Source organism: Paramacrobiotus metropolitanus, unplaced genomic scaffold (assembly GCF_019649055.1).
Source record: "Paramacrobiotus metropolitanus isolate TYO unplaced genomic scaffold, Prichtersi_v1.0 Parri_scaffold0000028, whole genome shotgun sequence".
NCBI classification, from domain to species: Eukaryota; Metazoa; Tardigrada; class Eutardigrada; order Parachela; family Macrobiotidae; genus Paramacrobiotus; species Paramacrobiotus metropolitanus.
In genome coordinates this window covers 462,676-489,149 of record NW_026570248.1, presented here as the reverse complement: position 1 = coordinate 489,149, position 26,474 = coordinate 462,676, and the positions used below count along the sequence as shown (strand labels likewise).

At 40.9% G+C, this 26,474-nt stretch overlaps 1 protein-coding gene across 2 annotated transcripts; it reads right to left on the bottom strand.

The window, feature by feature from the left end:
- Positions 1–55: 55 nt before the first annotated feature.
- Positions 56–26,474, bottom strand: LOC129588139 (triple functional domain protein-like). Of its 2 annotated transcripts, XM_055482244.1 has the most exons (37): positions 26,184–26,474; positions 26,088–26,113; positions 25,760–25,956; positions 23,844–23,909; positions 23,645–23,762; positions 23,403–23,586; positions 22,783–23,334; positions 22,591–22,713; positions 22,310–22,501; positions 22,117–22,248; positions 21,958–22,035; positions 21,741–21,837; positions 21,138–21,271; positions 20,958–21,080; positions 20,192–20,383; positions 19,638–19,807; positions 18,518–19,331; positions 17,959–18,105; positions 16,267–16,381; positions 15,947–16,185; positions 15,317–15,612; positions 15,173–15,239; positions 14,993–15,108; positions 14,428–14,590; positions 14,141–14,359; positions 13,888–14,070; positions 13,332–13,775; positions 9,504–9,657; positions 9,290–9,427; positions 5,193–6,238; positions 4,672–4,979; positions 4,411–4,581; positions 3,864–3,933; positions 2,149–2,460; positions 1,786–2,046; positions 1,467–1,699; positions 56–1,150 (listed from the first exon to the last, which is right to left on the bottom strand). In XM_055482244.1, the coding sequence occupies exons 3-37, from the start codon at positions 25,812–25,814 to the stop codon at positions 523–525; spliced, it is 8,340 nt and encodes a 2,779-aa protein (XP_055338219.1). In that variant the 5' UTR covers positions 25,815–25,956; positions 26,088–26,113; positions 26,184–26,474; the 3' UTR covers positions 56–522. The 2 variants fall into 2 exon arrangements, with proteins under 2 accessions (XP_055338219.1, XP_055338220.1); XM_055482245.1 differs by lacking the exons at positions 25,760–25,956; positions 26,088–26,113; positions 26,184–26,474 and adding an exon at positions 24,060–24,114.

The window sequence follows — 26,474 nt, the reverse complement described above, 5'->3', positions numbered from 1 at the left end:
TGGATTAGTTACAGTAATTTGTAACAGCGACAATACCATTCGTACAAGTGCTGAATACACAATATCATTTTCTTCTACATCGTCCGCATAATGCAAGAGACCGAAATTTCAGAAATTGAGACCTCCCAATAAATAGGTCATCGTCAACAGTAACAAATACTAACAATTAAAATTTCCAAAACAAAAGAACGCACACCGATTCTACATCCATAAAATGCGTACAAAACTGCGGAGAGAAAAAACCAGTGTTGAACCGCATGCAAAATAATAATTACTAAATTCTAAAACATTGTAGGATTGCGATCACTCGACGTCGTCCAAAACCATCGAATTCAAAAGCAGGAACTTCTCCAAACAACAGATTCGATATGCTGCATGAAAGACTGCAAAAAATGACAGCTTTTGAGACTGAAAGGAGATCACGAATGACTGCTTTCCTTCGGCGGTGCTTATGTGTAATCGCCCGGATAGAATTCCGGCACAGAAGCCAAAATATTTTGGTTGTAAATATCAACACAACATTTAGTTTTTTCTCCGGAAACTCAGACTGTTTCGGGATTCTTTGGCAGATTGAGGGATTTGCGACGGCGGCTGCACGACCGGAAGGCTAGGCCGCGCTGCCGGGGATTTATCCCGGTCCCGTCGTCCGCTGATTGACCAACGGCGTATACCACTTTTGGGTGAAGAAGAGGCCGATGCCACTTGCAGATTGGTTAACGACTCTGCCGGGCTGGCCTTCGGTGGCATACCCATGGAAGCGGAATTTCTTTCGTTACCTTTGGTGTCGCTTTTCAGTAAATCCGCTTCCGAATGCACCGATTTGACAAGACCGGCGCTGGGGAAAAGGAATTTCTCCTGCCGCACATTGGAGGAATCGGGATTCGAATGGGGCAATGTGTGTGATGGTGAAATGGGTCCCGTGAAAGCGCCGCTGTAGCCCACTGAACGAGCTGGGGGCGCATCTGATGCGATATGCGGTACCGGTGCGGTTTTTCTACGGTCTTCCGTGTATGACTTGGGACGTAGAAATTTTGGTAATTTCACCTCGGACCGTTCGGATAAACGCAATGGTGGTTTCGTGGACAATGGTTGAGGCGGTAGCAACGCCGGTTCAGTCGGCGGAGAAGGGTGTGTCGGATCGGTGGACCCCCTTGAAAATTTTGGACAGCATAAAAAATAATCAATCAGGCAGAAATTACGAGTGTAGACAACCAGCATGAACATTCCATTTGGAGAACAGACTTGGTTAGTCAAACAACGGATTTCTAGTCCGCAACGTATGCCAGGTACAAGCGCATTCCGACGAACAACGGATCACAATTCCGAAACGGACAGTTTTAGACAGGTCAGTTCAGTCAGGATAATAACGGATCACAGACAGTAGCAATTTCAACCAGAGATCGTACAGGGTAATATGACTCGACGAAGGACATCATGTACACCAAATCAGCATAACCACAACTCACATTGCGTCGTCGCCTTGCTGGGCACGACGTTGGAAATCAATGGGACTCTGCAGGGCTCGCAAAAAGTTCTGTTGGGTATCCAGCATGGTTTTAATCTGGGCAACCCATAAATCACGTTTTTCCTTATCAGGAGCCTCAATAACGAACATTCGATCACCCGAATGCGGGCATCGTGAACGCAATGCGAAACGCACCACATCCTTCTCCACCTCGATTAACGACATTTTATTCACCTACGAAACAAACGAATTTCACGTAAAATACTCATAACGTCAGATTCCCGATTTACTATATTTGAAAATCTTTATTGTCTTTGTACCTGAATATGGCTTTTGTATAGATACACCGGGCTGCTATAAGGCTTCTTGTGCGTCCCACCGACCGCTTCACTAAAAATCACCACTTGCTCAAATAAGAATATCTGCCGCTCCTTGAATTTATTCGGTTGCGAAGGATCCTTATCCTTGTCTTTCTCCTTCTCCTTATCCTTTCCCTGGCTGGACGGAGCAGCGGCTGTTACCGTTTCGCAGACCATAAAACTGTCTTGCAGCAGTAGCTTCCCTTGAGCCGTGAGTTTCCCCTACAAAGACATGTTTACTTCATAAAAAAACTCAACACTGTTAAATCACAAACTATCACAATCCACATTCCAATCTTTATCAAAATGACATAATGATTTTACCTCAAATCCTTGCAATCTGCCGACTTCCATGAAGTCATTAGCCAGTTTACATATGCCCATAATGCAGTTCAATGCTTTACGCAGTTCTTCAGCGGGCAATTGTGCCCGTTCCGTGTACTTGAGAATGTCTTTCAGCATTAGCTGATAGCGCATAACGCGTTGAACGGGTTTGATGAGCATATCGGGTAACTTGAGCTTATGCCCCAACTTCAAACGGATGTCCTCAAAATAAGTATCGATGTATTCGGACACAATAAATTCGGACTTCGGTTTATTTTGGCAGTATACGACATAATGTTGAAATTTCCGTTCCTGTAAACATAGCTCTGATAGAATATATATCACCATGCATTCCAATGAGGCAAAATTGCTGGCTTTCGCGTATACTTTAATATTGTGATGATTACCATGCGCAAATTACTGCGCAGCCTTTTCCACAACAAGGCAAAAGCCTTGTGGCCAAATTGTTACTTTTTGCCCCAGCCAGAATATGCTACCATAGTTATCTGCATAAATGAGCCAGTTGTTATTTCAATACCTGATGTTTATTATAGATCACCATTAAAGGCCCATTACCCATTACAGATACTATAATTCAATGGTACAACACACACGCTTACATTTCCATTACGTAGTAAATTCAACACAAATCTACCAATTTCTCATAACAATGCCCGAAAGATCGAAGATTATTATTTTTAGTGTACAGAAATTTTTTAAAATATACCCAGATGGGCACTGTTTACAACCAGATTAAAGTAGTGTTACAAATCTCGCTGTTATTATGTGCTTAGTCTTCGACATCAAACTAAAAAGGTCGGTATTTACGATAACGATAGAGACTAATTAAATCTAAAAATAATATCTAGTCAGTTTCAGCAGATCTGCAGCTGCCAGAGTATAGCACCAAACCAAATACGTAATTGGTAATATAGTGTGTACTGGTGCAGTAGCTTAGAATGCAAAGCTTATCCAATGTCGGAGGAAAAAAGAGACGCGATCGATCGATCGATTACCAGTGCAAATTCTTTCGCGCTCCAGTCATCATGGAGAATAACCTGATTTAGGATGAAAATAAATTAGAAACGTGGTGGTGACGAACTGTGCGAAGGCAAACATCGACTGCGTCAGCGTGCGCATCTGAAATACAGCGTATAGAGAGGGAGCTGCAGGAAACAAGGAGCAACATATCGTCCGCTCCATCAAGATTGTCCCGACTGCAATCTGCACAGGGTTGCCTGCTACTGTACCATTTAAGTATTCGGCGACCTAATTAAAATTTGATTCCCCGCCATCATCAACAGATGCATGTGATTCAAGCGGCTTCATTACGGTTTGCATTCCCCGGCTTGGGCACTGACAAGTACCACCATATTGTCGGCATCAGACGAATAACATCATTCAATGGCATTCATGCCGCTTGCACAAAAACCAATCTAAGCACGCTGAACAGGTAAGGTTAAAGAGCAAAGATACTTAATTATTGACTGCGTACAAGCTCCCGTATTCAATGCAGTCATATGACAACAGCTTTCTGTTGAGATGCTGGCTACGCTGCAGGATTTAAAAATAGAATGAAAACGTCTTGTAACCTCCGGATTAATCGAAGCGTATGAACAATATGCACTACCACCAACTGCGTTCTATGCATATGCAAATTAGGTAAGCAATCCCTAGTGATAAAGAATGCCAACAACAGACAACTTCGTACTTACATGCTTGATGAATACGCGCGGCAATCGATCAGCAGCATCCAAACATTTCTCCAACTCTCCACAAAATGTGCTAGAGATAACGGGGGAAAAGAAGAAGAAAAAAACGTCAGAATCAATATTTGCCTATACATAAGCACATACACGTTCGTAAACAGCATATCAGCGCTACAAAGACAACGGAATCCAATATACTGCAGCCTAAATGAGAGGCAGTCAAGCCGTGAGGAGAAACAGTCGGTATAGATGATATGGCCCTACACGGCCAGACCAACGTCAATTCAATCACTATTTCCACCTCCCCAAGCGTTACAATCGCTACATTACACCAACTAAATCCTTCTATCCACAAGCTAAACAATCTAATGCACTCTAGCAACGTGGAGCTGACTCGTTAGTGCGAGAAAGAAAACCCCAAAAGGGTTCAGTACAGATAATGACCCAGAGGACGGTTGATGAACAAGAAAGCTAATGCCGACTGCAAAATAAGACTACAATACCGCACGCCTGTTTTCCTAATTATGGTACTGAGTATATTTATGCGGCTTACTCTTTATGGAAAACATATATCTGTTGGATGTTGCCAAAAATGAGCTTATCCCGTCCATTCATATCATCCGGCATGGCATTTTCATGCATATATGCAATATAACCATCGATAATCAGTCCCAAATCTTTGACGTAATCGCGCTCCGTGTCAACAAGTTCTTTTAAGACGTAACTGCAACACGAGAAGAACATGTCAGGCTATTCAATACAGCCGTGTATAATCTTCGGGGCCACATGACAGTATCGCTGAAAATAGCCGTACTCTCGCATTGTCACAGCTCGCGAGATGGGATCTAGTGTTTCCGGAACGGTTTCTTCGACAGGAGCCACAGCAGATGGAGCGGAGCTGTCCGGCTGGGCTTGACAAGAACTATCTTCCGGATTATCGCTTTTTCCCACATCCAAATTGGACCTGTCAGTTCTCTCCAGTACACTAGCTGAGCTCTGAGCAGGACTCATATTGGCAGGTGAAGTGGGCGATGCCGTGCCAATTGGCGGCTGATGATCGGTTGCAGCCGCTAATTTTGATGGATCACCGCGGGCCGACATAGGTGGTAATGCTGTGGGTGCCTGATTAAGAAAAACAACCAATACATGTCGACATAACCGCCGGAAAAAAAACGACGATTTTGCATGGGAAAACCAATTATTGCCGTGCTGCTTGCTGAATAGCTGATATCAATCAGGATACGGAGCATGCATACTGACCCAAACTGGTACACGAAATTAACGTGCTATGTTGTAACGCCCAACAGGAACATACTATTAAAGAAGCGGACTTACTGTAGAATTGACGACGAGATTTTCAATTTGGTTGGCTAATTCACTGCCTTGAGGGTGGATCGATAGGGGATCGGTAGCCGTGTTATTGACAGTGATTACAGTGCTATGTGAATCGGTGGGTGATGCCGATGATGATAATAATGATGGTGCTGAAGAAGAAGAAAACGGCAACGACTCCTGTGCGCCGCCAGCTGCTGCTGGTGAGGAAGTGTGATTTAGCGTATTTAGCGCCGGTATAGAATGAATATGTTCCATTGGAGGAGGCATTTCCGGTGGTGCTGGGCCCGTATTATCATTATCTGCTGGCGTATCAGTGTTAATAAGATTTACCACGGGAGCGCCTCCAACAGCCTGCTCAATGGTCGGATCCTCCGTACTAGTGGGCTTGCTAATCAGAGCGAGGTGATGATCGTAATCCGTTTGGACGGCTGAGGCGGTTACTGATGCTGCTGCATCGGCATCGTGCCAGACTTCTTGCTGGGCAAGAGGAGGTGCTACAGTGCCTCGGCGAATGTCATCCGGCTGAACTTGAATCTGTACGGCGTTGTTGTGCTGCGTGCTGACTTTTGTACGGGATTGGGCTGTTGTCTTCGTCACAGAGGAAAAAGAGGCGGTGGAAGAACTAGTGACGACAGCAGTAGCAGCAGACGCCGCAGTACCATCCCGAGCCGCACTGGTACCGACAGTGGAAGCAGTTGGAGGTTTTTTGTGGCCAACGGCAACAGGAGGAACGGACGACAGACTGTTTACGCCACTGTGCAAATTAACTGGTACCGCGGCGGCTGACGATGCTCCCACAACAGCCGTGCTGTTGGGATTGCTGTGACTTTTGCCCGCTGTAGAAGCTCCCATTTCAATACGATTCTGACTGAGCTTGCGCACGGGATTGGTTAACCATTTTCTGAATGTGTTTCTCCGCTTGCTGGTCGGCGCTGGCTGGGTGGCCTGAGAATGGCTATCACTGACATTGCCCGTATGTCCAGCGGCTTGTGATGCGCCAGAGGTACTGCTTTGAAGGGGAATGTTTGTTCCCGAGCCGGGTGCAGCTACAATAATGTGCATGTACAGACATTAAAACCATAACCGAATACATTTCTAACGGAATCATTGTGTTCACGTGAAATTCCATAATTTTCTACAGGATAACTTCTCTAATGGTATAGGTAGTGCAATTCCCTGATACCGGTGCTGTGGTGCATATAAAGTTTCCAGAGGGACGTTATCAAGTTATGCAAATCCGACATCTCAACGAGTGTACAACTGCTACAAGAGCACTTGAATAAATTAACGCAGGCTCTCAATCCACATGCTAAAATGCGTATGCATTCCAAAAATTACGAATTACAGACCCTTCCATATTTTTACTATGGAATATGAATTTACTCATTTGTTTAGCGAGAAAAGCATACTTACAATTAGTCGCGAGTAGCGACTTTCGATATTCAGGTCACAAAACATAATTTGATTCCGTCAAAACATAACCAAATCCAGTCAAAGTACAATAATTAATTGTTAAAATTGCTAAGAACTGCTATAGTAGTACGAAAGCCATCCGACCGGTAAGTATCACAATAAAAGAGTGAGTACGCTTCGGACGACCAAACTTTCAACGGGCATATGTAGCTTTGCAACATAAAATTAAGGGTTCAATTCAAATGTGGCGTAAAGGGAAAAATATGTTACTTTTCAGTTCTTATACGCTTTAATTTTACAATGCAAACTCTGCTGACCAATATAAAACATAAACCATTTGTCCTTACTTTATCGAATGTTCGAAATGAGCAGCTTCTTCACTCACTTTATTATTTTATTATTCACTGAAAGGCAAAGAAACCACAACACCTGTTTAGCGAAATGCACTGGTCAACATCTTTACTACACAACAACTTTCATACCACGTGCCAGGTGTTTGCATAATACTTTGTAGCAATCCTAGAATACATGTACGTGTTTCCTGCATCAAACTGCAGAGCAAATTAACTTTATTCTTTATTTTAGTAAGTTGTTACAGTAGGCATAAGTATTTTTCCTACAGGTTACAGTATTTATATCATGCATCCCTTTACAATTTATTTTACCGGTGTGCACAAATACTTTAATAACAGCAGCATAGAAAAACTGAAAGCACAAAGTTCGTAAATTGTGTGCCACAATTCAAATTCAGGGAACAAGAAACAGTCTCCGGTCGCCGCCTAGCCTATCCAGAATATTAGAATACCGGCAGTATTACAATACTTGTGCCGTCGCTCTTAACAAAAACCTATAGGTCTCTTTAAGTGCTTTTCTGAATACGCTCATCACCATTCTAGATGTAATATGTCGTTGGACTTGAGGAAAGTAAATACGTCTAATAAAGAAGACAATCCTCAGAAACTGTATATAATAATAATCATAACTAGAGTAATAATTATTCATAATTATCAATTTGCTTAAAGCAGTTTCCTGAAGTTTCCTGTAAAAAGCACAACCGCACACCCAAGTTTCACTATATTTATTGGTGTTTACACCCTGCAGTAGTTGTTTGCATATTTTTTTGTCAAAACAAAATAATTTAACTGTTTCAAAATATTTCTCATACAGTAACATAACCGTTTCAGTCAAAAGATTGATGTACGACTATGCACTGTTCTAACTTTCAGTGAAATGCAGTTCTCAACTCCACTCACCACAACATTTTCTCCAAGGGCATATTGGACAAGCACAGCTAAGATTTATTTTCATGGTGGTTCAGTATAATTAGCAGCACCTCTTGTAGCTCTTCCAGCTATGAGCAATCATATTATCGATAAATCTCAAAAAATAAGATGGACGGATCATGGAAACTAACAAGTCTCTCCATACAAAACCAAAGAAACAAACGCCAATAATGCATGCTGAAGTACTTTATCCAGCGTTGGAACAGTTAACACCCCGTAATAATCAAACCAAAGAGCCAAAAGATCACGTTACGCGTACGACAAGCGATTGCAGCAAACCAGCCACTTAATTTTGTCTAGAGAACTGAAGGCTTCGGTGATAAGCGCGGCAGAATTAACACAAACTAACAACTGTTCTACACACGAGCCTCACGGAAGACCGTGGCAAGGATTTGGGATGGTTCATTCTCAAAATAAGTCTTGTGCTAGTCACTAATAACACTCAACTATGACATTCAACAGTTGGAGAATTGCTGACGAATAACTTTAGAAACTGACTTAGATTTGGCAAAGACCAAAATTCAAACATTACAGGCACCTTCCAGGGAGCATAAGAATTCCAGCATAAGAAAAGATTACCGTCTAATAGTGGCGATGTAGAAACTGTCAGAGAAAGCGTACCGCACCTAGTGTAGTTTCAGTGTTTAATTCGTACGCGGTTACATTTTTATGCGGCAAACAGTCCTATGTTACCTAATTGTTTCATAATACTAACAGCTTTAATAACAGCTGTCTACCATCTCTATTTATATCGTTAATTTTAACCGCTGCGAATACAGAGTAACCGCACGATATACCAGTGCTATACGCCTGTGCCTAATTTTACACAGTACGCGCTCACAAAATGAACCTGCATATAGATATACATATACAGTACTTATGCTGCACAGAATGCTGACACAACCTATAATCAGATATGTTACCACTACTGAATACGTAGTATCAGGCTTGATGCCCCTTTTACGCACAAAATTTTGTTGTCATTTAGGCAAAATCTGCTCGTTAGTCAAAACATATTACTGTGCCAACACTTCCACATACGAAAATCTGTGAAGTATAACACCGCTAACTGTGGCCACCTAGCGGTAATAGCACACATTATCGATCCCAAATTCCAGCCTAACCATAAACTTTTACCTGCCAATCTTAAAAATCTCTTTCTTATAGGCGCGGCTCCTCAATTTACACTAAACCAGAGAGTCCTTTCAATAGGAAAAATAAAACTACCTATTTCGATATAGCACCGCTACCATGATCGTAAATTAATTCACAATCCTCTGTAACACATACGTATCATTTGATTAAGGAGCGATACTAACTTGTAAGGTCATGCAAACAATTTACGGCTCACACGACCAGAGATATTCTATCTTCTATTATCAAGGAAATTCAAAAACGTACCTTCACCGTGTGGATTGAAATCTATAGGCATAGTTTTGGATGGTGACAATTGTCGTGCAGATCGGTTGTTTGGCACCAAAGCAAGAATATTGGCTGGTAAGTATCCTTCGATAATCTTCTGAGCGGCCAATCCCGACTCTAATTAGTATTGTGGAAACATTATCTAATGTATATTTTTATCTACTCATGAAAACTCAGAATACATTGGACTTACTGTATCCGGAAGTGGAAGGTGCTATTCGCAAACGGACATAATAAGTGTCCGCCGACGATGACCGGTCCAGTACTTCAACACATTCGCCTTTCTGTACTGTCAGTTCACCATCGTGGATGGCTTCATAATTTTCTGTAATCGTTGCCCAATCTCCCTAAAAACACATAAAAAAATTTTCAAAATTATAGATTCAAAATACAAATTCAAACTTCCCTGTCACTACGGCAAAGTAGCACGGAATTTTAAAAAAAGCTTCACATCAACTTAATGGTTTCTAAGGGCTTCTTAGCAGGTTTTAACACTATTCCAATAAAAACCGTGTTTTATCTTTGCTTTCAAGTCTCTTCTGACAAGAGACAATCTAACCAGAAACTTTAATTACAGGATGCGCGCTTGTGAAAATTATAGGTATTACTGTGGTCTGTTCTGTTTAGTAAAATTGTGCGAAATTTGTCGTTATAACCCTGGGATCTGATTGTCGATAGCATTAATATAGTTTAATATGCAGTAACGGCAAGCCACCCCACCAAAACATACGTAACCTCCGGTCCTCCCGTAATGCCGAACGGAAATATATATGCTACTGTGGCTAAAGAGCTTTAAGTGTCATCGACGCTATTAAGAGCATCGGCATCCTTCGCTTCCGCGTACACCGACAGCAACAGAGGTCTACATCCCTTAACAATATTGATGTAATTTTTGTATGCTTCTGGTACACTCCAGTCCGGAATATTGCTCAGCTATTCGCTCCTGTAGTATTTATTGAGCGGTTGTCCGAAATACGGGAACACTACTGCAATGTATTATGCGATGTGTGGCACCCACATAGACGTTACTCTTTAAGTCCAAATTATCGATTGCAAAGACAAACATTTTGTAGTCTTTTTGTGCTAATTTTTAAACTTATCTCAGCCATACAACCTCTCACTACACTAAATACAGGTCCAAAGGTAAATGTCAATCCATATTTCAATGAACACAAATAAGGTGCCGATGTACTGTGTCAAAAGAAGCTGAATGACACCCAAATAAACGATCCTGTCGTGTAAGTAGTCATTAAAGTTGTACCGCCATCAAAAGCATTCCTTGAAAGAATACACCTTCATTGGCTACACCTACACTTCCATAAGTCAATCGATCAAAAGCTACAGAGTATAGTGCACCCTTCATCAAACCAGATGTTACTTAGTCTACACGGTGCATAACAGAAATTTCTCTTCCTGTTTTTGTTTTTCCTTGAAATCCTTGTGGCTTTCAATAAAACATTTTTAATAAAACAATCGGGTTTCTTCAAGTTAAAATTTGCGAAGAATCCACATTGCAAACTACATCCCTGTTAGTAAATCCCTGCCCTAAACCGTTCCGCAGATGTACTGTAACGCGTCATTTAAAAGCCGATACAGATTACCCAAAGGCAAAAACAGGCCCCGTAGGTGGGATTTTGGTAAAGTGTCTTCCAAAAGCAATCTGAAAGTGTACAGTACTATAGAGTATACGATATACCTTATTGTACACGCTCCGTTTCCTTCGTAAACTCAAGATCCTCATCATGGTGTTAGGCAATTAATCAGTACCACTTTACAATATTTAAACATACCACAGTGCTATAATATACTAATGGATCATCCGAAGGGAATTTAACAAACTGCAAACAGCAGTGTTAGTAAGGAATGTGGCAAACAAACTGCTTTTAAAAGAACGGATAATCAGCAGGCATTAGATCATAATGGGAACACCTGTTCCACCGGAAACCAACGTTTGAGAGGGTTTTAATGTAAATCCATATTAAGCTAACCAGAATTATAGTAATCGCCAGATTATGATTTTAATGCTCAATTCCGGGAACAATACAAGCCAGTAAATCCCAACAATCTATAATGGCAAATATCTCCCAACAACAAGAGATGCGTCTATTCTCTCTCCAGTCATGGAAGCGGAAGTCAGTAAGCAGATCAAGCGTTGCCCGGGATATGCCAACAGGAAAATGTTAGTACAAAATGTGCTGGCAACAAACTGCACCAGTCAAAATCAATCTGAGAAATGAAACGACTGGAATTTTCAGCTTGTAGTATATGCACATCATGCAGATATATTATATGACACAGGTCGTACGCGCGATCAAAAATAACGCGCGCGATCTGCTGGCAAAGAGAGTAATGCTAATATTAAACTTGCTCTCCTTGTCAGACTGTAACCCTTCAAAAGATAAAAAAGTTCGATATCATCAATACGCAATGGAATCCATGGTCTGAAAACACTCATGTATCTTCGTAGTTCACACCACCCAGTCAAGATGCCTGCACACTGGGACCTAAATTACCGGATCTTTTAGTATTCTAACCTTGAGCAATCTCCACAAGATTTCAGTATGCAAAGGAAACTGAACACAATCCCAGATGCGCATGTTCGTATTGTCCACATTTGCTGCATTGGGAGATCGTTTGGCAGACAGTTACAGCAGCTTTCCCCGATCAATTTAAGTCTGCTTCATTACATCGACATCCAGCATTAGTTAATACGTGCAACAAAGTTGTCAGAGCGCCGGTATAGAGCAGGAGTAAACTAGGGTAGGGATCTGCAGTTTCCCACACATATCCTGCACTTGTAGTACAGCATACTCCCGTTCTCCCAGCCTGAAACTTCCTGCTAATTACCGGTACGACTGCGTACAGGACCGATTTGTAACGAAAATCTCCCATGAATACGATGAACGCACCATATATGAATGTGCTCAGTGCATGTCAACGATGCCTCAAAACGTGGTTATTTCGCAAAATCACCAATAAAACGCATTTGCGCTAATTGAAATGCAGTATCCCAAATTCGCCACATTTACTTGCCTCCCAGCTAGATATTTTTTACTTGAGTGAATCAATATCGTACATTCAAAACTGAGAGTGTAAGTACTTTTCAAAATTAATATTATCATAAACTTTCACGCTGCCCTGCATTTTAGATACTTAACAACCAAAAACAAAAATACTCTGTGCAGTGTGCGCCGTATTCCATCTCGACTTTGCAACAACTGCCTATCACTAACCTGCATGGCCAGACTATAGCCTTATCCGCTGCAATGCAGCGACAAAATGTTTATTTTGCTATGAAACCCAAAAACACTGTAACCGAAAATCTCAAAAATTTTGAAAGGCTATTCTTACTCTTACTCTTCATTTTCTTCCATCCCCTTGCTCTACAGATGGAACTACTAAAAACCCAGTTTTTCAATTGCAGTAGCACATACTACATACAGTAAAATCCATTTTTCTTATGACAGGCGCGAACCTCACGAGCGCGAATCTCGAGCCAGTAAATACAACTGCAAAAAATAAAATTTCATGTATTCTTTTCAATTCTCAGCTTGTTGAAAATAACGATTGCAACCGCCTCAAACTTATGTTTGGAAATGCTTTAATTATTCTATTCTACTACTGAAACACTCGATGCGGTTGAGACATCAGTTCAAATGCTGAACTCATTTTAAATACAATTTCGAGACCATGAATTTTATAATCGTCCAAATTCACACAAATCATCTACAGCAACCAGTAAAGCATTCGAAAACAACTAAAGTCTGAACCAACAGAAGTGTTTCAAAGAAAGACATTCGACATATACGCGACGCGAACAACACATGTTAACCCGATCGTTCCTACTCGTAATCTCTTAGTGGTATTTACGCCTGCGCAGCAATATTCCGTTCATAAAGCAAAGCGACGGTGGCCTTTCTCTGCAAGTGCCTGACACCTCCATATATTACGCATATGTTTTTCTTAATAATATTAAGGGTGGACGCTTGTCAAAGGAAGACGCGCATGCGCTCTCGCTTACCTCATACAACACCTTATCGCTGCTGTCGGTGGTATTGGATGAACTGTGCGAGATGGTCGAATAACGCTCGTGATGTCCAGAAGAACCTTCTTCAAGCGAGAGCGAATCCTCATAATCCTTACTACCACGGCTATTTCTAGCACTACTTTCTTTTTGGCTAGTGCCGCCGTTCATCAACGTCGGAAGCAAGCTGCTGTTGCTGGATGGCGCTGTATCGACGGCTGCGACACAGTTATTATCCTGCACCGTAATTTCGCGCAGCTTTTGGATCCAGCTGAGTTTGACAGGCACCGTAGAGGCTTTTAAGATAATCTTCGAATCCGACAAGAGAAGGCCGGCTGTTGACTGTGACTGGCTCGCAGTGCCACTCGCTCGTCCCATCCATATGGCAAACTTACAATCCTCTCCTCCTTCAACATGCTCATGGATCGTCATACCGGCTGTCTGCAATGGAGGCGAAAAAAAATCCCACAGTCAGAGAGCGACAGAAAGCGGAAACTGGAGCTTGTTCTAATTTACAGCACGAAAGCCACACAGCCATTTCGGCATCATATACCATGTATTTATTTTTGAAAACAAATTTCTTCTGTCCGTTGGCATCCTTGATCTCCTTGGTGAATAAGATGGCCCGCTCAAAGAGGAATACTTGGTATTTCCGCCCCTTGCGGATAATTTGCTTCGGCTCCCAGACTTGTAACGAATCCACCAGGATAATCTCACCCAGCTTATCCAATGGTTCCTGTTTAGCAAGCTGGTTAGTCAGTCAGCCAATTAAACGGGCAATTTCTTATATCCTATATACAACCGACCGTGTAGCCTTCCATAAGACTTAAATTGCTGGCATCGTTGGCTTTCTGTGTTACGCTCCGAACTACGTCCAGTGCATCGCGGATTTCTCCACGCACATCCTCGCAACACAATGCTAACCTTTCCAGTAGCTGGCCATATTTAACAGTGCGTTGCACGGGTTTAATAATGTAAGAATTCATTGTTGAACTGGAATTTAAACCAAACTGGGCACCAACTTCCTAAAAATGTAGAAACAGTTGTGTGAGCAAAGCAATTTTTTTCTGCACGACATCTACAAAAGACATACCGCAAAGTAATCTCTGATGACAGGCTCGGCAATCACAGACTGGGCTTGTCGGTTATTCATACAATACGTAACGTAAATTTCAAATCGGTGACTCCATGTCATGAAACAATGTGCAACATCTTCCGGCACAGATTCGTATTTCTCCAGTTCTTTCAAGAAAACGCTGTACAAAACAAAAATACTTAAAGACTTAAGCAAATAGAAGTGTAAGAAGTACTACATGGACATGACTGCGAAAATACGTGTTTTCAAGACTGTCAAGCCTTTTTAAGCAGATAAAAGTTCTGACATATGTACGAGGATCATATTACATAAAACCTTTTAAACCGACAGTAGCAAAGACAACGAGCAAATTAAAGAGTTAGTAGCTAATGCGGTGGTTAAAACCAATTGCATAATCAAATTTTAACTTTGTCGATTAGTCCATTTCAAAGGTGCTTCATATAGATATTGGTCAATCCAGTCTATGGTTACAGCATGCACACAGTAAAAAATTACAGCATGCACACAGTAAAAAACCAAGTTATTTCTAGCAATTCCGAAATTATATCTCTGGACAACTTACTTGCAGTGGAATTCGTAGATTTCCTCAATATTGGCAAAAATCACAGGAATTTTTGCCAAGAGGCCTACTGGACGATTAACAGCGCTGGTGGGATTTTTTATCTCATTGAGGTAATACTGGAAAATTACAGAAACTGGCATTAAGGGGAAGAGACCGATGGGCATATAACCTCCGACTTACCTTAATGCAGTCAGCGAGATCCTTGACGTAGGCCTTTTCGGTCAGCAGCAACTCGGCCATCGCACCCCTGTTATCAGACATTAGGAAGAATTAATTAGACAATCACACACAATCAAGAATAACCCCCGAGAGCTCTCAACTTACTCTCTCTCTCGCAATAACTTCCGGTTCTCAACGGGCGCATCCTTAGCTGAAAACTCATGAAGTTTACCCTCCAGGGACGCGTCACTATGGCGATCATTATGCGCTTCACGTCCGTGAAGGACCACTCCTAGTTTCTGCTCGAGCTGGCGCTGATAGTGTTCCATACGCGACATAAAATCCTTTTGGCGGACATCCACCGCTGAGACCCATGACTTAATACTGGTAGCATGAGAATGGCCGTTCTCAACGAGACTGTCGGCTAACTGCATCAGTTTGCGGATTTTTTCTTTGTTTTCCTGTACAAGCCATCGTGGTGTTAATGGTACGTCGGTACGTCCACAACGTGATAAGATAATTCAAGCTCGCCCACCAATACGTATACGGCACCATTAAACCCACAACAGAGGAAACGCTAAATGGATAATTTACTGATAAATAACTAAAAATTTGGCAAACAAAACATGCGTCCATAATCTGAATCAACTTTAAGCAAACGTGATTCGGTGTACAGTTCAAAACTCGGCTTGTATCTACTCAAGTTTTACTGCTCTTATGTAATCACTGTACGAGTACCCTTCAGTTATCACGGTTAACCAGGTATTCAGCGTGAAAATTCGGTTTTCTAATTACCTTTGCAGTGCCGAGAAAATCGTTGTGCTCATTGAGAAGAGCTTCGGTGGCTGCTTGCGTGGTTCCCACTGTAGTGCGAGTGGACAGGTACAGCTCACCAGTGTCCTGGATCCACGCCAGGGCCTGCTTGGCACTGCGCTCCACGTCGATGTACCGCTGACAATGATCGAGGCGCTTTTTTCGCCGCGTCCACAGCTGCAGCACTCCATCCTCCAGATTCTGAACATGGCTCAATATCGCTACATTCAATCGACAACCAACCATTAGTCGCGGATCGGGACGGGACTGTCCAGGTAACAAAATTCACTTGGTTTACTTACCGCGGACGCCTTCCGTGGCGTGTAATTCAAGAATATCTGCGTACATGTGTTGTCCAACAACTCGGGCTAGACACTTTAAGAAAGTCTCCCCAGTCCTGCGAACATGTGTGCAGGCCTGCAAGCGTTAACAAATTTGTCAAGAAAGGGAAGCATACCTTGTAAGTTCGTAGTTCACAATTTTAAAATTTAAATTTTGAATATGGAGTACATAATTAGACGTTCGCGGACTGCGTTGGCAAGGCTTTCGCTCGCTTTGATTTCGCAACCAAACGAACACAGCCGCGAGGCAGACGGCTGAACAGCAGACGCAACAGAGAGCACTCTTGCGCGTGCTTCGGTGATAAAAATTAAAAGCCGAAGTTTAGCAGTGCTGTTGATACTCCATCGCAGATAGAATCTTGTGATAAGATAAGAGAATACCTTTGTGGAAATACACAGCCGCTTTACGACTGGAGTAACGGCGGCAGCAACAATTTTATTTGTAATTGAAACGTATTGTACAGTACAGCTGTTCAACATAGTCGGACCGCTACCGCAGTGCCCAACACAAGCTTGGAATACGCACTATTAACACATACGTGAAGTTGTGAACTAAATGTCTTGTAAGTATGCATATAGCAGTAAAAGGTTGAAAAATAGTGTACAAACACAAAGTAACAAGGTAAATGTGACAATTTAATTACAATTAAACAGGTTTGTATGGATCTAGATCCTTGTCGCGGTACAATGACAGCCGCATATTTGTCGACGACGGGCCAACGTCATAGGTACATACACAGTAGTAAGTACACATGCAGAAATGCGTAATACAATTTTAATTTATTATCGTTGTCACCAAGGAGGCAAGGAATAAAAACCAGTTTCTGTAGTTGGGCTCCAGCTTACAATAATTAGCAGTGGCAAACTTGCAAAACACAAAGTGCAACAAAGTGGACTGGTCAAAGGTCACAATATTATTATCTATGGACTATGGTTCCTAATTTCCACTTCCCATATCTGCCTGTGTCGATACAAAAAATTAAAACAGAAGGGTTGCAATGACACACACTTCACGCCTTGAAAACTTACAACTTTCAGCTTCAGCAAATCAGCGGTAGTCGTCCTGTGCATTTCCATAAAATTGTCTACAAACTACCGTAATTTCATAATACCTACAGTAGGACGACTCACAGAACTGTGGTACTACTGGAGTACATGCCGTATACTAACAAAAAGACCACTGCCGCGTTCAAAGCAGGCGTTAATTAATTAAAAATTTTAAACATTGCTTGGTCTTGATCAAGTTTTAGACTTTGAATTTTGCCGTTAAGAGCGAGGTGACGCGGCGTGTCAGAATGAAACTTAAGTTAGATCTAATACCTGTATGTAGAGTACAGGTGCAAATGCAACAGACTTTCGAGCCCCGTCGCCGGTGATTTCTGTTTCATTACAAAATTATCATTACACATCCTTATCTGCAAAGTATCTGTCCGAATCTCCCTAATAAATGCCGTCCTTCTTGTGCAGTGTTTTAATCATAAACACTGTAATCAAGCACGTTGTGTTTTATGCTGAATGAACGGTGGTTTACACTTACAGCAAAAGATCAAGGTTAATTAACTTGGTATTAAACTTCATCATATCCCTAGCTAGTAGCAACCATTGAACATGGCAAAACTCGACGTTCCCTAGATTCAGTAGTTCGTTACTCACTTTCATAAAGGCTTCCTTTTGTTCCTGATGCCTGCTGGTGAGCTTCGCAATCCATTGCATCTTGTCTACCCTTTGGGATTTGTCTCCGCCACACCAATCTTCATCGTGGCCGTATTCGTTATGCAAGGCTCCCAGGACAGCGCGCACCTACCATCCAATAATATTTGAAAATTCTCGCATTTTACATGATGACCAATTGAGATACCCGCAATCACCAATACATTTCAAATTCTGTGTGTACAGCTAGAATCGTAAGTGATATTAATTTTTAGAAAATAAAATGCTTCCTCTTTAGTACGATAGTACGAATGCATATTTTTTATGTTGATAAACAATTATTTTTTTGTAGGTACGCAGGTTGAATTACGGTCAGATATGTATAATGGTTTGGAGAACCAAATACGCGAATAATGGGAAATCGTTGACAGTTGCGGCACATACTAATTTGCTATTGGTTCACTTTCGTTTAAAATAATGCACAGGGTCAAAACACTCTCAAGGTATACGATAATATTGCCTAAATTTTAATACTGCTTATAACCCGGCCAGGATACCCTACCTGATCAGCAGCACGGTAGAATGTTACACCCGATGACATGGCCCGGTGTATTTCTTCGGTGTTACACAGTAGCTGCTGCCACTGCGAATTGACATTCTCCATTAGCCGATGGGCCACTTCAGCACCATCAATATCATTCTGTGCAATGTTTTCCGCCAGATCCTGGAATTTGGTTAACACAGGCCGAGCACTGTCGATTTCTGAGCGGACTTTGTCGTGACAGCGCAGCAACATTTCGGATTCATTCAAGGATTTAAGCGTCAGCGGAAGCGATTTGAGGGCGCATTCTTTAGCGTGGACAAAACTCAATATTTCCTGTGCCTGTTCATTGCACTGATTCAGCTGGACGACATTCTGCAATCGTATCCGGTAAATTTCAGCCACTGCCGGAATATCACTCTGTCGCTCCACAAGGAAGTCCAGTAAACTGGCCACACGCTGTTTGATGTGAGATAAATCGACCATATTCACTTGAGGAAAATTGCTCAAATACTGCGTCAATTCCTGTCCACGTGCGTACGCTTGTTGACTTAAGGCTAACAATTGGTCAACTCGGGTGTCCAGATCGCTGAACTCCTGTTTAGCGTGTGGCGCATCAATGTCCAGATCGTTCTCTTGAATGGAATCCACCCAGGAGTCAACATCCGACGCTACTTCACTGGCACTACGCTCAAACATACGCAACTTCAAATACAAATCCAAAACAATTCGTCTCGGCTCCCAAGCTGCATCTAATTCTTCACGATTAGATGCGATGATTTTCAAAGTATGCTCGATGTGGTTATAGTCTACCGATTCTAACATCGAAGCATCTCTGCAAAGTAAAAAAATTCTACATCAACTGCGGAACATGTGTACAATAGCATTAGCCACTACATCAGCCACTAACAGAAAATTTAAACCAATATGTCTGCGCAATTTACATGATGAACATGCAGATACATTCCACAGTAAGTATCTCGGAAGCAAAAATTTACACTTGCAAAACAGGTTGTAAACAGAGTTAAGTATGCAGTACTTCCGGGGAGTTTGAGTTTCGTTGTACTCTCGAGAGAATTTGTAAGCATCAGTCATACTTGAGCATGTTGTTTATTTTTTGAGGTATTTGTCGACAGCTTACCTGAGTTGGCTCAGCAATGCATATCCTTCGCGATCTGTATGCGTACAACACTCCATAACAGCTTGCCGCTCATTGCTTAAGCGATTCAACCCTTCCACAACAGATTCCAAAGAATCAACCGGCAAGTCAGCACGAACAGACTTTTTTGCTTGCTCGAGACAAGATGTCAACTGAAAGTGATAAAATCTGATTTGTCAAAAACAGGACCTTTCAAGAAACCGTGTATTATTGAGCAATGGTGTGCAGTACGAGTTTTACCGTTTTGGGGGCGAACTTTGAAATAAGATCAAAACTATATTTATAGAAAAATAATTTAGGGCACATTCTATTTCTAACTATCTGATTGTCTCAATTCAGTCTAACCGTATTTAAACTATTTATGAAATAACGTGGTAACAAATGGTAAAAATCTTTCAAATTTTGAAACCGAAATATATAAAATAATTCACTTAAAAATCTTTGAAATTAAAAAAACTGTATCTTAAGCGCAGTTTTATTCAGACAAGAAAATGTTCTGTTAATTTTGGTCTATATTCTTCACAGCATTCGCTTACGTTTGAAAGGTGGTCATAAAAAGCAACGGCAGTATCAAGCATCGTTCTTCTTGCGGATACACGACCGGCAAATTCTTTTGTTTGTTTTTCCAGGTCCAGGGAACTATTTCGTACTTCATCGATGTTTTGACCTCCCTTTTGGATTAAGCGCCTGGCAGCTTCTAGCAATTTGGCAGCATTGGTGTACGTGTTCTATAAACATATTTTATCAATGCTAACCAGTAACCATTTTGATCGATTTCCCCGCACTCGTACAAACAAATCGTTCGGTCTAGCTGGTGCATCACAAAGGCATAGAAGGAGCTAATGAACAAAGGTCTGCTGAAGAGGCTACGTCGATAAAAACGGGGTCAAGAAGCAAAAAAGGCAGAAAACCGAGCAGGACAAACTCTGGATCACGGTTGCAGTTGTCATTAAATAAATATGTATTTAAAAAAATTCACAGTTTAATACGATATTTGTATTTACCCGCAGTGCGCCTCCTCACCAATTTACAGTTATTGTTGGTATCCACTGGAGATATTATTTCCAACAAACAAATTTTAAAACTGTGCTTTGTAAAAACACTTGTGAGGTGCAGAAAAAATACGTTTATGGTTTGACCACCAAAAAATTTACGGATACAGTGTAGACCTAAAATTTTTGTTTCGAGCTAGTGAAAAGACTGGGTTATGAAACGAACAATGCCAAAATAGGGCAGTTACGATACCTACAAGAAAATGTAGGCAGTTACGATACCTAGGTATATAAAATTTAGTAAAATCACCTGTGCTACTCCTTCGAACTCGATGTGACTGTCTCGTAACTTCTTAGCCCGCAAATGTGATTTGCCAACTTCGCATGTTTTCTGCAGGAAGGGATCACCCCAAGTATTTATCCAATCGATAACCTGAAATTTAGCTGTAAACAGCTTCTCTGTAAAGCCAAGAAGAGAAATGCAAATAACCTGTCTAACATCGTCCTGAAACAATCGCAATGCCCAGTAGTTCTCCAAATGAGCTTTCTTTGCATCGCACAACTGCTGCAACTGCCGGTAATGCGCCAAAATGTTGCGAATGACATCCAGGATATGAGCAGCTTCTGAAAAATAATTTATTCTCACTTTATTGACTAAGTATTTTAATAAAGACAAGAACATGCAAGTCGCTCTAATTAGAGTGCCATTTATTTTATTTCACGAGCAAATGACTGAACCGCACACTCGAAATTCATAAAAGCAACTTTCTGTTAATGACTTACAATTGTGTCTCGAACTCACCACCATTACCCACCCCAACCCAAAAGCTAGAAATACCGCAAAGTCAACGGTGGGTTAACATTTTATGACCATTAAACCCAAACCGGGAATCTGGGCCGCCTCTGACTATTTACAATAAAGTTTCCTGTCTTCAAAGCCACCATAAAACAGTTACAAAAATCGATACAAGTAAAAGCGCAAGGTAATACAGTAAATTTATTCAAATACAAACGCATTACGTCATCGGTTTCTTAGATAATCAGCTACGAGAAAATAATATTTAGCATCAAAAATAACTTCAGAAAGGCGCACCTCTTGTGTAGTCCGCTTTGGAAACCACTTGATCTCTGCTGGACGCATCCGAGGACCCATGCAATGTGTCCAAAACTGCCTTGCCGTCGGTAGTACACTGCGAAAATCAAAGTTTATTGGCTGTCTACGCAAAGACGCAAACTAATAAATAATGATAACTCAATGAAACCATAAAAACTGAATGAAATAAGGGAAACAAATCCACCACAAACCGTACATAATCACTTAGCGCACGACGACAGAACATAATAAGCCTGTTCAGATGGTGCATAAGTTCTTTGCTGCAGCTGTGAACCTGCATAAATTAGCTGTCCATAAACGAAGAAATTCAGCAATACACATAATAAAAACTGTATGCCAATTAAATTCCGTGTACCTCCGTATATGCCTGTCCAATGGATTTAGCAACGAAGTCATGCTGATCAATTAATTTCTCCAGAGCTGCGCTTTCATTAGGGAGATTTTCGATTTGGCACGCAGCAGCCCAGGAAGGTGCATTTTTTGCAAACTAGTAAAAACAGGTATTGCATTCAGAGCATGGAAGATACTCATGAAATGAAACAAATTACATCTTCCGCCTTTCTGTGGAAGGTTGCCGATAGAGAAAGAATATTTGCTCTGTCTTTCAATCCTGTGCCAATAGCTTTCTTTTCTCGGTCCAGTTTATTGGCGACTAACTTCACAACCTGAGCCGCGTAGTGTCCGGAATCCACCAAACGACCCCCGATATCCAAAATTCGGTCAACATCGACAAACATATTCTGAAAACATTCCGCCAATACTTATTAAGCCAATTTCAAGTGAAGCAGATGAATTACGAAAAGTACACGCTTTACAACTCAACCATTACCAAACAGTCCATCTGGAGTTGCTCAAACCGATCCTGAAGTCCCTTAACTGCAGAATATGAAGTTCCAATTTCTGTATAATTTAATAAAAATTGCTGCCGGCTAGAGTTCATCCGTTCGAGCATCTACCGAAAAAAGAGAAAGGATGTGGTAATTTGTTTTGGTTTTGTCAGAGTGTCATCAGTTTACAACACCTTTTCCGCTTGTTGTTCAAATAACCGTAACTGCCGACAGTGTTCTAGTTTTTCTTGTCGTTGTTGACAAGCGTGATAGAGTTGAGCGCGAATTCCATGAAGACGCTCCAATAAAATCCGTACATTATTTAACAAAGGCTGAAAATCAGGATTTTGAGCAATTGACGATAAAGAACTGTTGATGGAAGCTGGATGAGCAGCGTCATAAGGATCGGTTCGGGAGCTCAGTCGCGACAATATTCGATGTCCTTCTTCCTCCATCTCTTCGACAGGAATAAAATTCTGATCTTTGATCTTTTTTCGAAGCTTATCGTGCTCCTTGAGCATATTATCAGCAGTGACTAGGTCATTGGCCAGATCGGCATTAAGGAGGCTTCGTTTCAGCTGTTCCGAGTTATCCAACTTCTTTGTCGTCTTGTCAATAAAATCATCAATAATCGCTTTCAGTTCCACCCATTCATTGTGATTGTAGAATAACGATCCACCGAGATCGGTCGTCAGCTGTGATGTATTGATATACTTTGGTAGCTGATCAACGGAAATCCACAAGACCTACCATAAAACAGTCCGAAGTGACCAAACATCCTAGATCATCAGCTTCTGTTTTTATAAAAACACACCTCAAAAGGAAATTTCGAACTGCTCTGAGTGGATTTCGCTTTGGTACTATCCGGTTTAATCACAAATACAGTGCGTATGGGACAACCAAACGTTTCCTGAAACGCTTTGAGCAATGCCTTTCCGCTACTGTGGGATTTTCGTAAATCCACAATGATGGTGAATCCATGGCGTCGCACTTCCTCACTACGAAACATTGTCCAGATGAGTTAAAGGTTGCACCACAGTAACTAAAGTTTTATACCTGGGGATCCCAGTTAAATATGCCATTAACTGGCGCAGATCGTCAGTCCTAACATCCTCTAGTACACTTGACGATGCTGGAAAGGTTATGATAGCGCCACCCTGCCTATCTCGACCCCCTAATAAAAGTAACCAACCAAGCGACTGATCACGCGATCTGTAATAATTAGGAAAATATTTTTGGAACAGTTTTGACGCACCAGAAAGAAACGCCAGCCTCTCTCGTAACAGGCGCAGAAGTCCACTTGCATTACTTTTGGCCATACCTGTAAAGATGGCGTAATGTATGGTCAGTAATTATATATTTAAGAGCATACATTTCATACTCAATAAACGCGGAAGCAAAATTCGCAGGCAATTGCAAAGAAACAGATATTGCTTCAAAAAACCTTACTGCGAAGAATTTAGCTACTTACTGTACTGATGATTCGCAATACCATGCATTGATGCACATCCTTTTACGGTTAATTAACCGCGGATTTACTACTTTAATAACGCTTTCGACGCTACACTTGAGCAATCACAAAACATACTCGTACTGGAAATAAATTTTGCAGGCTGATAGAACAAAATGATTCTACATGAGTCGAACTCTTGCACCAATATGAATTATACGTGTGTCACCTGTAACTTCAAAACATTTACGTACTTTTTAATACATGTCTTCAAAACGTTACTGTTATCACACTACAGTATTAATCAATAATCGGCAACTAAATCATCCATCTGAAGTAGATATTACAAACAAATAGCAGTGTAATGAATAAAAACTGAACTGTTCACCTAAAGTTTTAATCAAGTTTCAAGCTCATGGGATAAGTTTTATTTTTCCAGAGTTTTACGAAACTGGGAATACGCGAAATTTAAACATGGTGCTAAGTTGCTAACTAGTAGGGATACGTAACAGCAATTTCATTATGAATAAGAAAAGTACTGTAAATTAGAGCTTCCTGGTCTACTTGTCAGCAGAATGTTTACGGTTAATTATTTCCAAAAAATGCAGATCAATCTAAAATCCATGCACATCACACAAATTCAAACGAATAAGCAGCAAACGTACACTAAAATTACCTACAAATATGGGTTTCTAAAATTCTTAGATTTGATGTAACAGCAAGAGCAGTTAAGTTTAACACAGAAACAGTCAGAAAAAACTCGCGAGTCAGTTGTGGACAGACTCACTTCAGTCAGATCACCATTAGCACTCATTGTTGGTGAGTTCTACAGTATTATGACCATGTCAGGTTGTTAGGCATTTTTCAATACACTTCATCAACAATCATTTACGAATTATTCAGCTGTTTGCACTACGAGTAGTTATCGAGAATTCAAAGACGTTTGACTACTAAGCAGATTCCCATGTGCCTGCAGTTTATCTTTATCTTCACAAGAAATGGCTGAGAACACGCTCCCGCTTACGTATTTGATCATTGAATTTAAGATTGAAACGCTACATAAGATTACCATCGCCAAGAGCCATAACGATAAAAACTTTAGAAATATCACTCATAATATCCAATCAAATAGAAAATAAGAATGATTATATTTGAATACAATTTAAGGTAGAATGCCATGTAAAAAATTGTAAAAATGGAGAAGCAGCTTGGGATTTTGTTTGTTTCAGTGATCATAAGTTCAGTAGTAATTACACGATATTAGAAGTTGCAACAAGTTCGGACACAGAAGCGAAGTATAAAAAAACTAATAAAAGTGGTAAAACTATCGTACTCCTGGTCAGACCGCTATTTAAGTTTGGTGCCTTGCCTACAGTTACAAATGGAAGTCACGTTAAAAGTTTTTACGAGAACATAAACTGCAGTCATACTGCAATTAGTTAAATTTCCAAAGGACTTTTTGGACAGTTGAACTACTCGTGTAATTTTCATGCTGTCAGGATTATACGACAGTATCGACACTGCAAATGTGTATTCAAATATATATTACAAACATATTTCTACTAGAACGGGAACCAAAATCTTTCATGTCCACAGCACATAAGTTACAATGCTCTCCCGCAAAAAAAATGAAAACTGCGCATTTTCTGATTTGCAGTTATTAAAAATTGCAAAAGCAAACAGCATTCATTTCAAGGCAACTGATAATTTTACAGATTTACCGTTGAAAATCCTTTCGTGTCCTGGAGAATCCGAAGTTTTCACCATATTCTGCATTTTCGCGAACGTTAGCCATGCATTGTGATCATCGCAAATAAATGGCAACAATAATATCCATATTCATAAAATTCCACCATAAATACAGGCATCAAAGATTACTAGACTACTATTCAGATTTTCCGAATCCGCAGGCGCAAACCTGGCAAACATAAAGCTAAAGTGAGGCACTGAAAATAATTTTACGTTCCGAACAACTGATAAAGGGGTATTATAACGCGCATTTAGCAATCGATACCGTTTGATTAGCGGAATTGCGTTAACAAAACTTACAAGCCAAAACACTCGTCCAGGAGATTCTACAAAAAAAGCAAGCGCTTGACATATTCTATAAATGCACAATTACCAGTGCAGTAGTCAAGAACTTACGGGCATTACAAGTCAGTGTCGACAAAACTAAAGCTCACGCTTTTACTGAGCGTCAAAGAGTGGATAGGGGATAATACTTCATATTTTACTCCCAACAAATCAGAGTTGAATAAATCGTATTCGAAAATTCAGCAACCGCAAACGAACGAAAAAGCTCCAAAAAGGAAAACAAACAAGATTTTGGCATAGTGCCATCGGTTGACGGCGTGATAGGCTGATAGCACTGTAGTAAGTACATGCTACGGTATATACGGTACTCGTATACTGGCAGTATTTTCATTCATGCAGTTT

What these genes read in the sequence shown, in the direction of transcription:
- LOC129588139 (XM_055482244.1), bottom strand. Translation starts at nt 25,814, where the DNA reads ATGCAGAATATGGTGAAAACTTCGGATTCTCCAGGACACGAAAGGATT. An exon ending in AACTCCAGATGGACTGTTTG is followed by an intron (nt 22,502 to 22,590) that starts GTAATGGTTGAG and finishes GAATGTTTTCAG; the next exon opens with AATATGTTTGTCGATGTTGA. An exon ending in TTTATGACCACCTTTCAAAC is followed by an intron (nt 19,808 to 20,191) that starts GTAAGCGAATGC and finishes TATCACTTTCAG; the next exon opens with TTGACATCTTGTCTCGAGCA.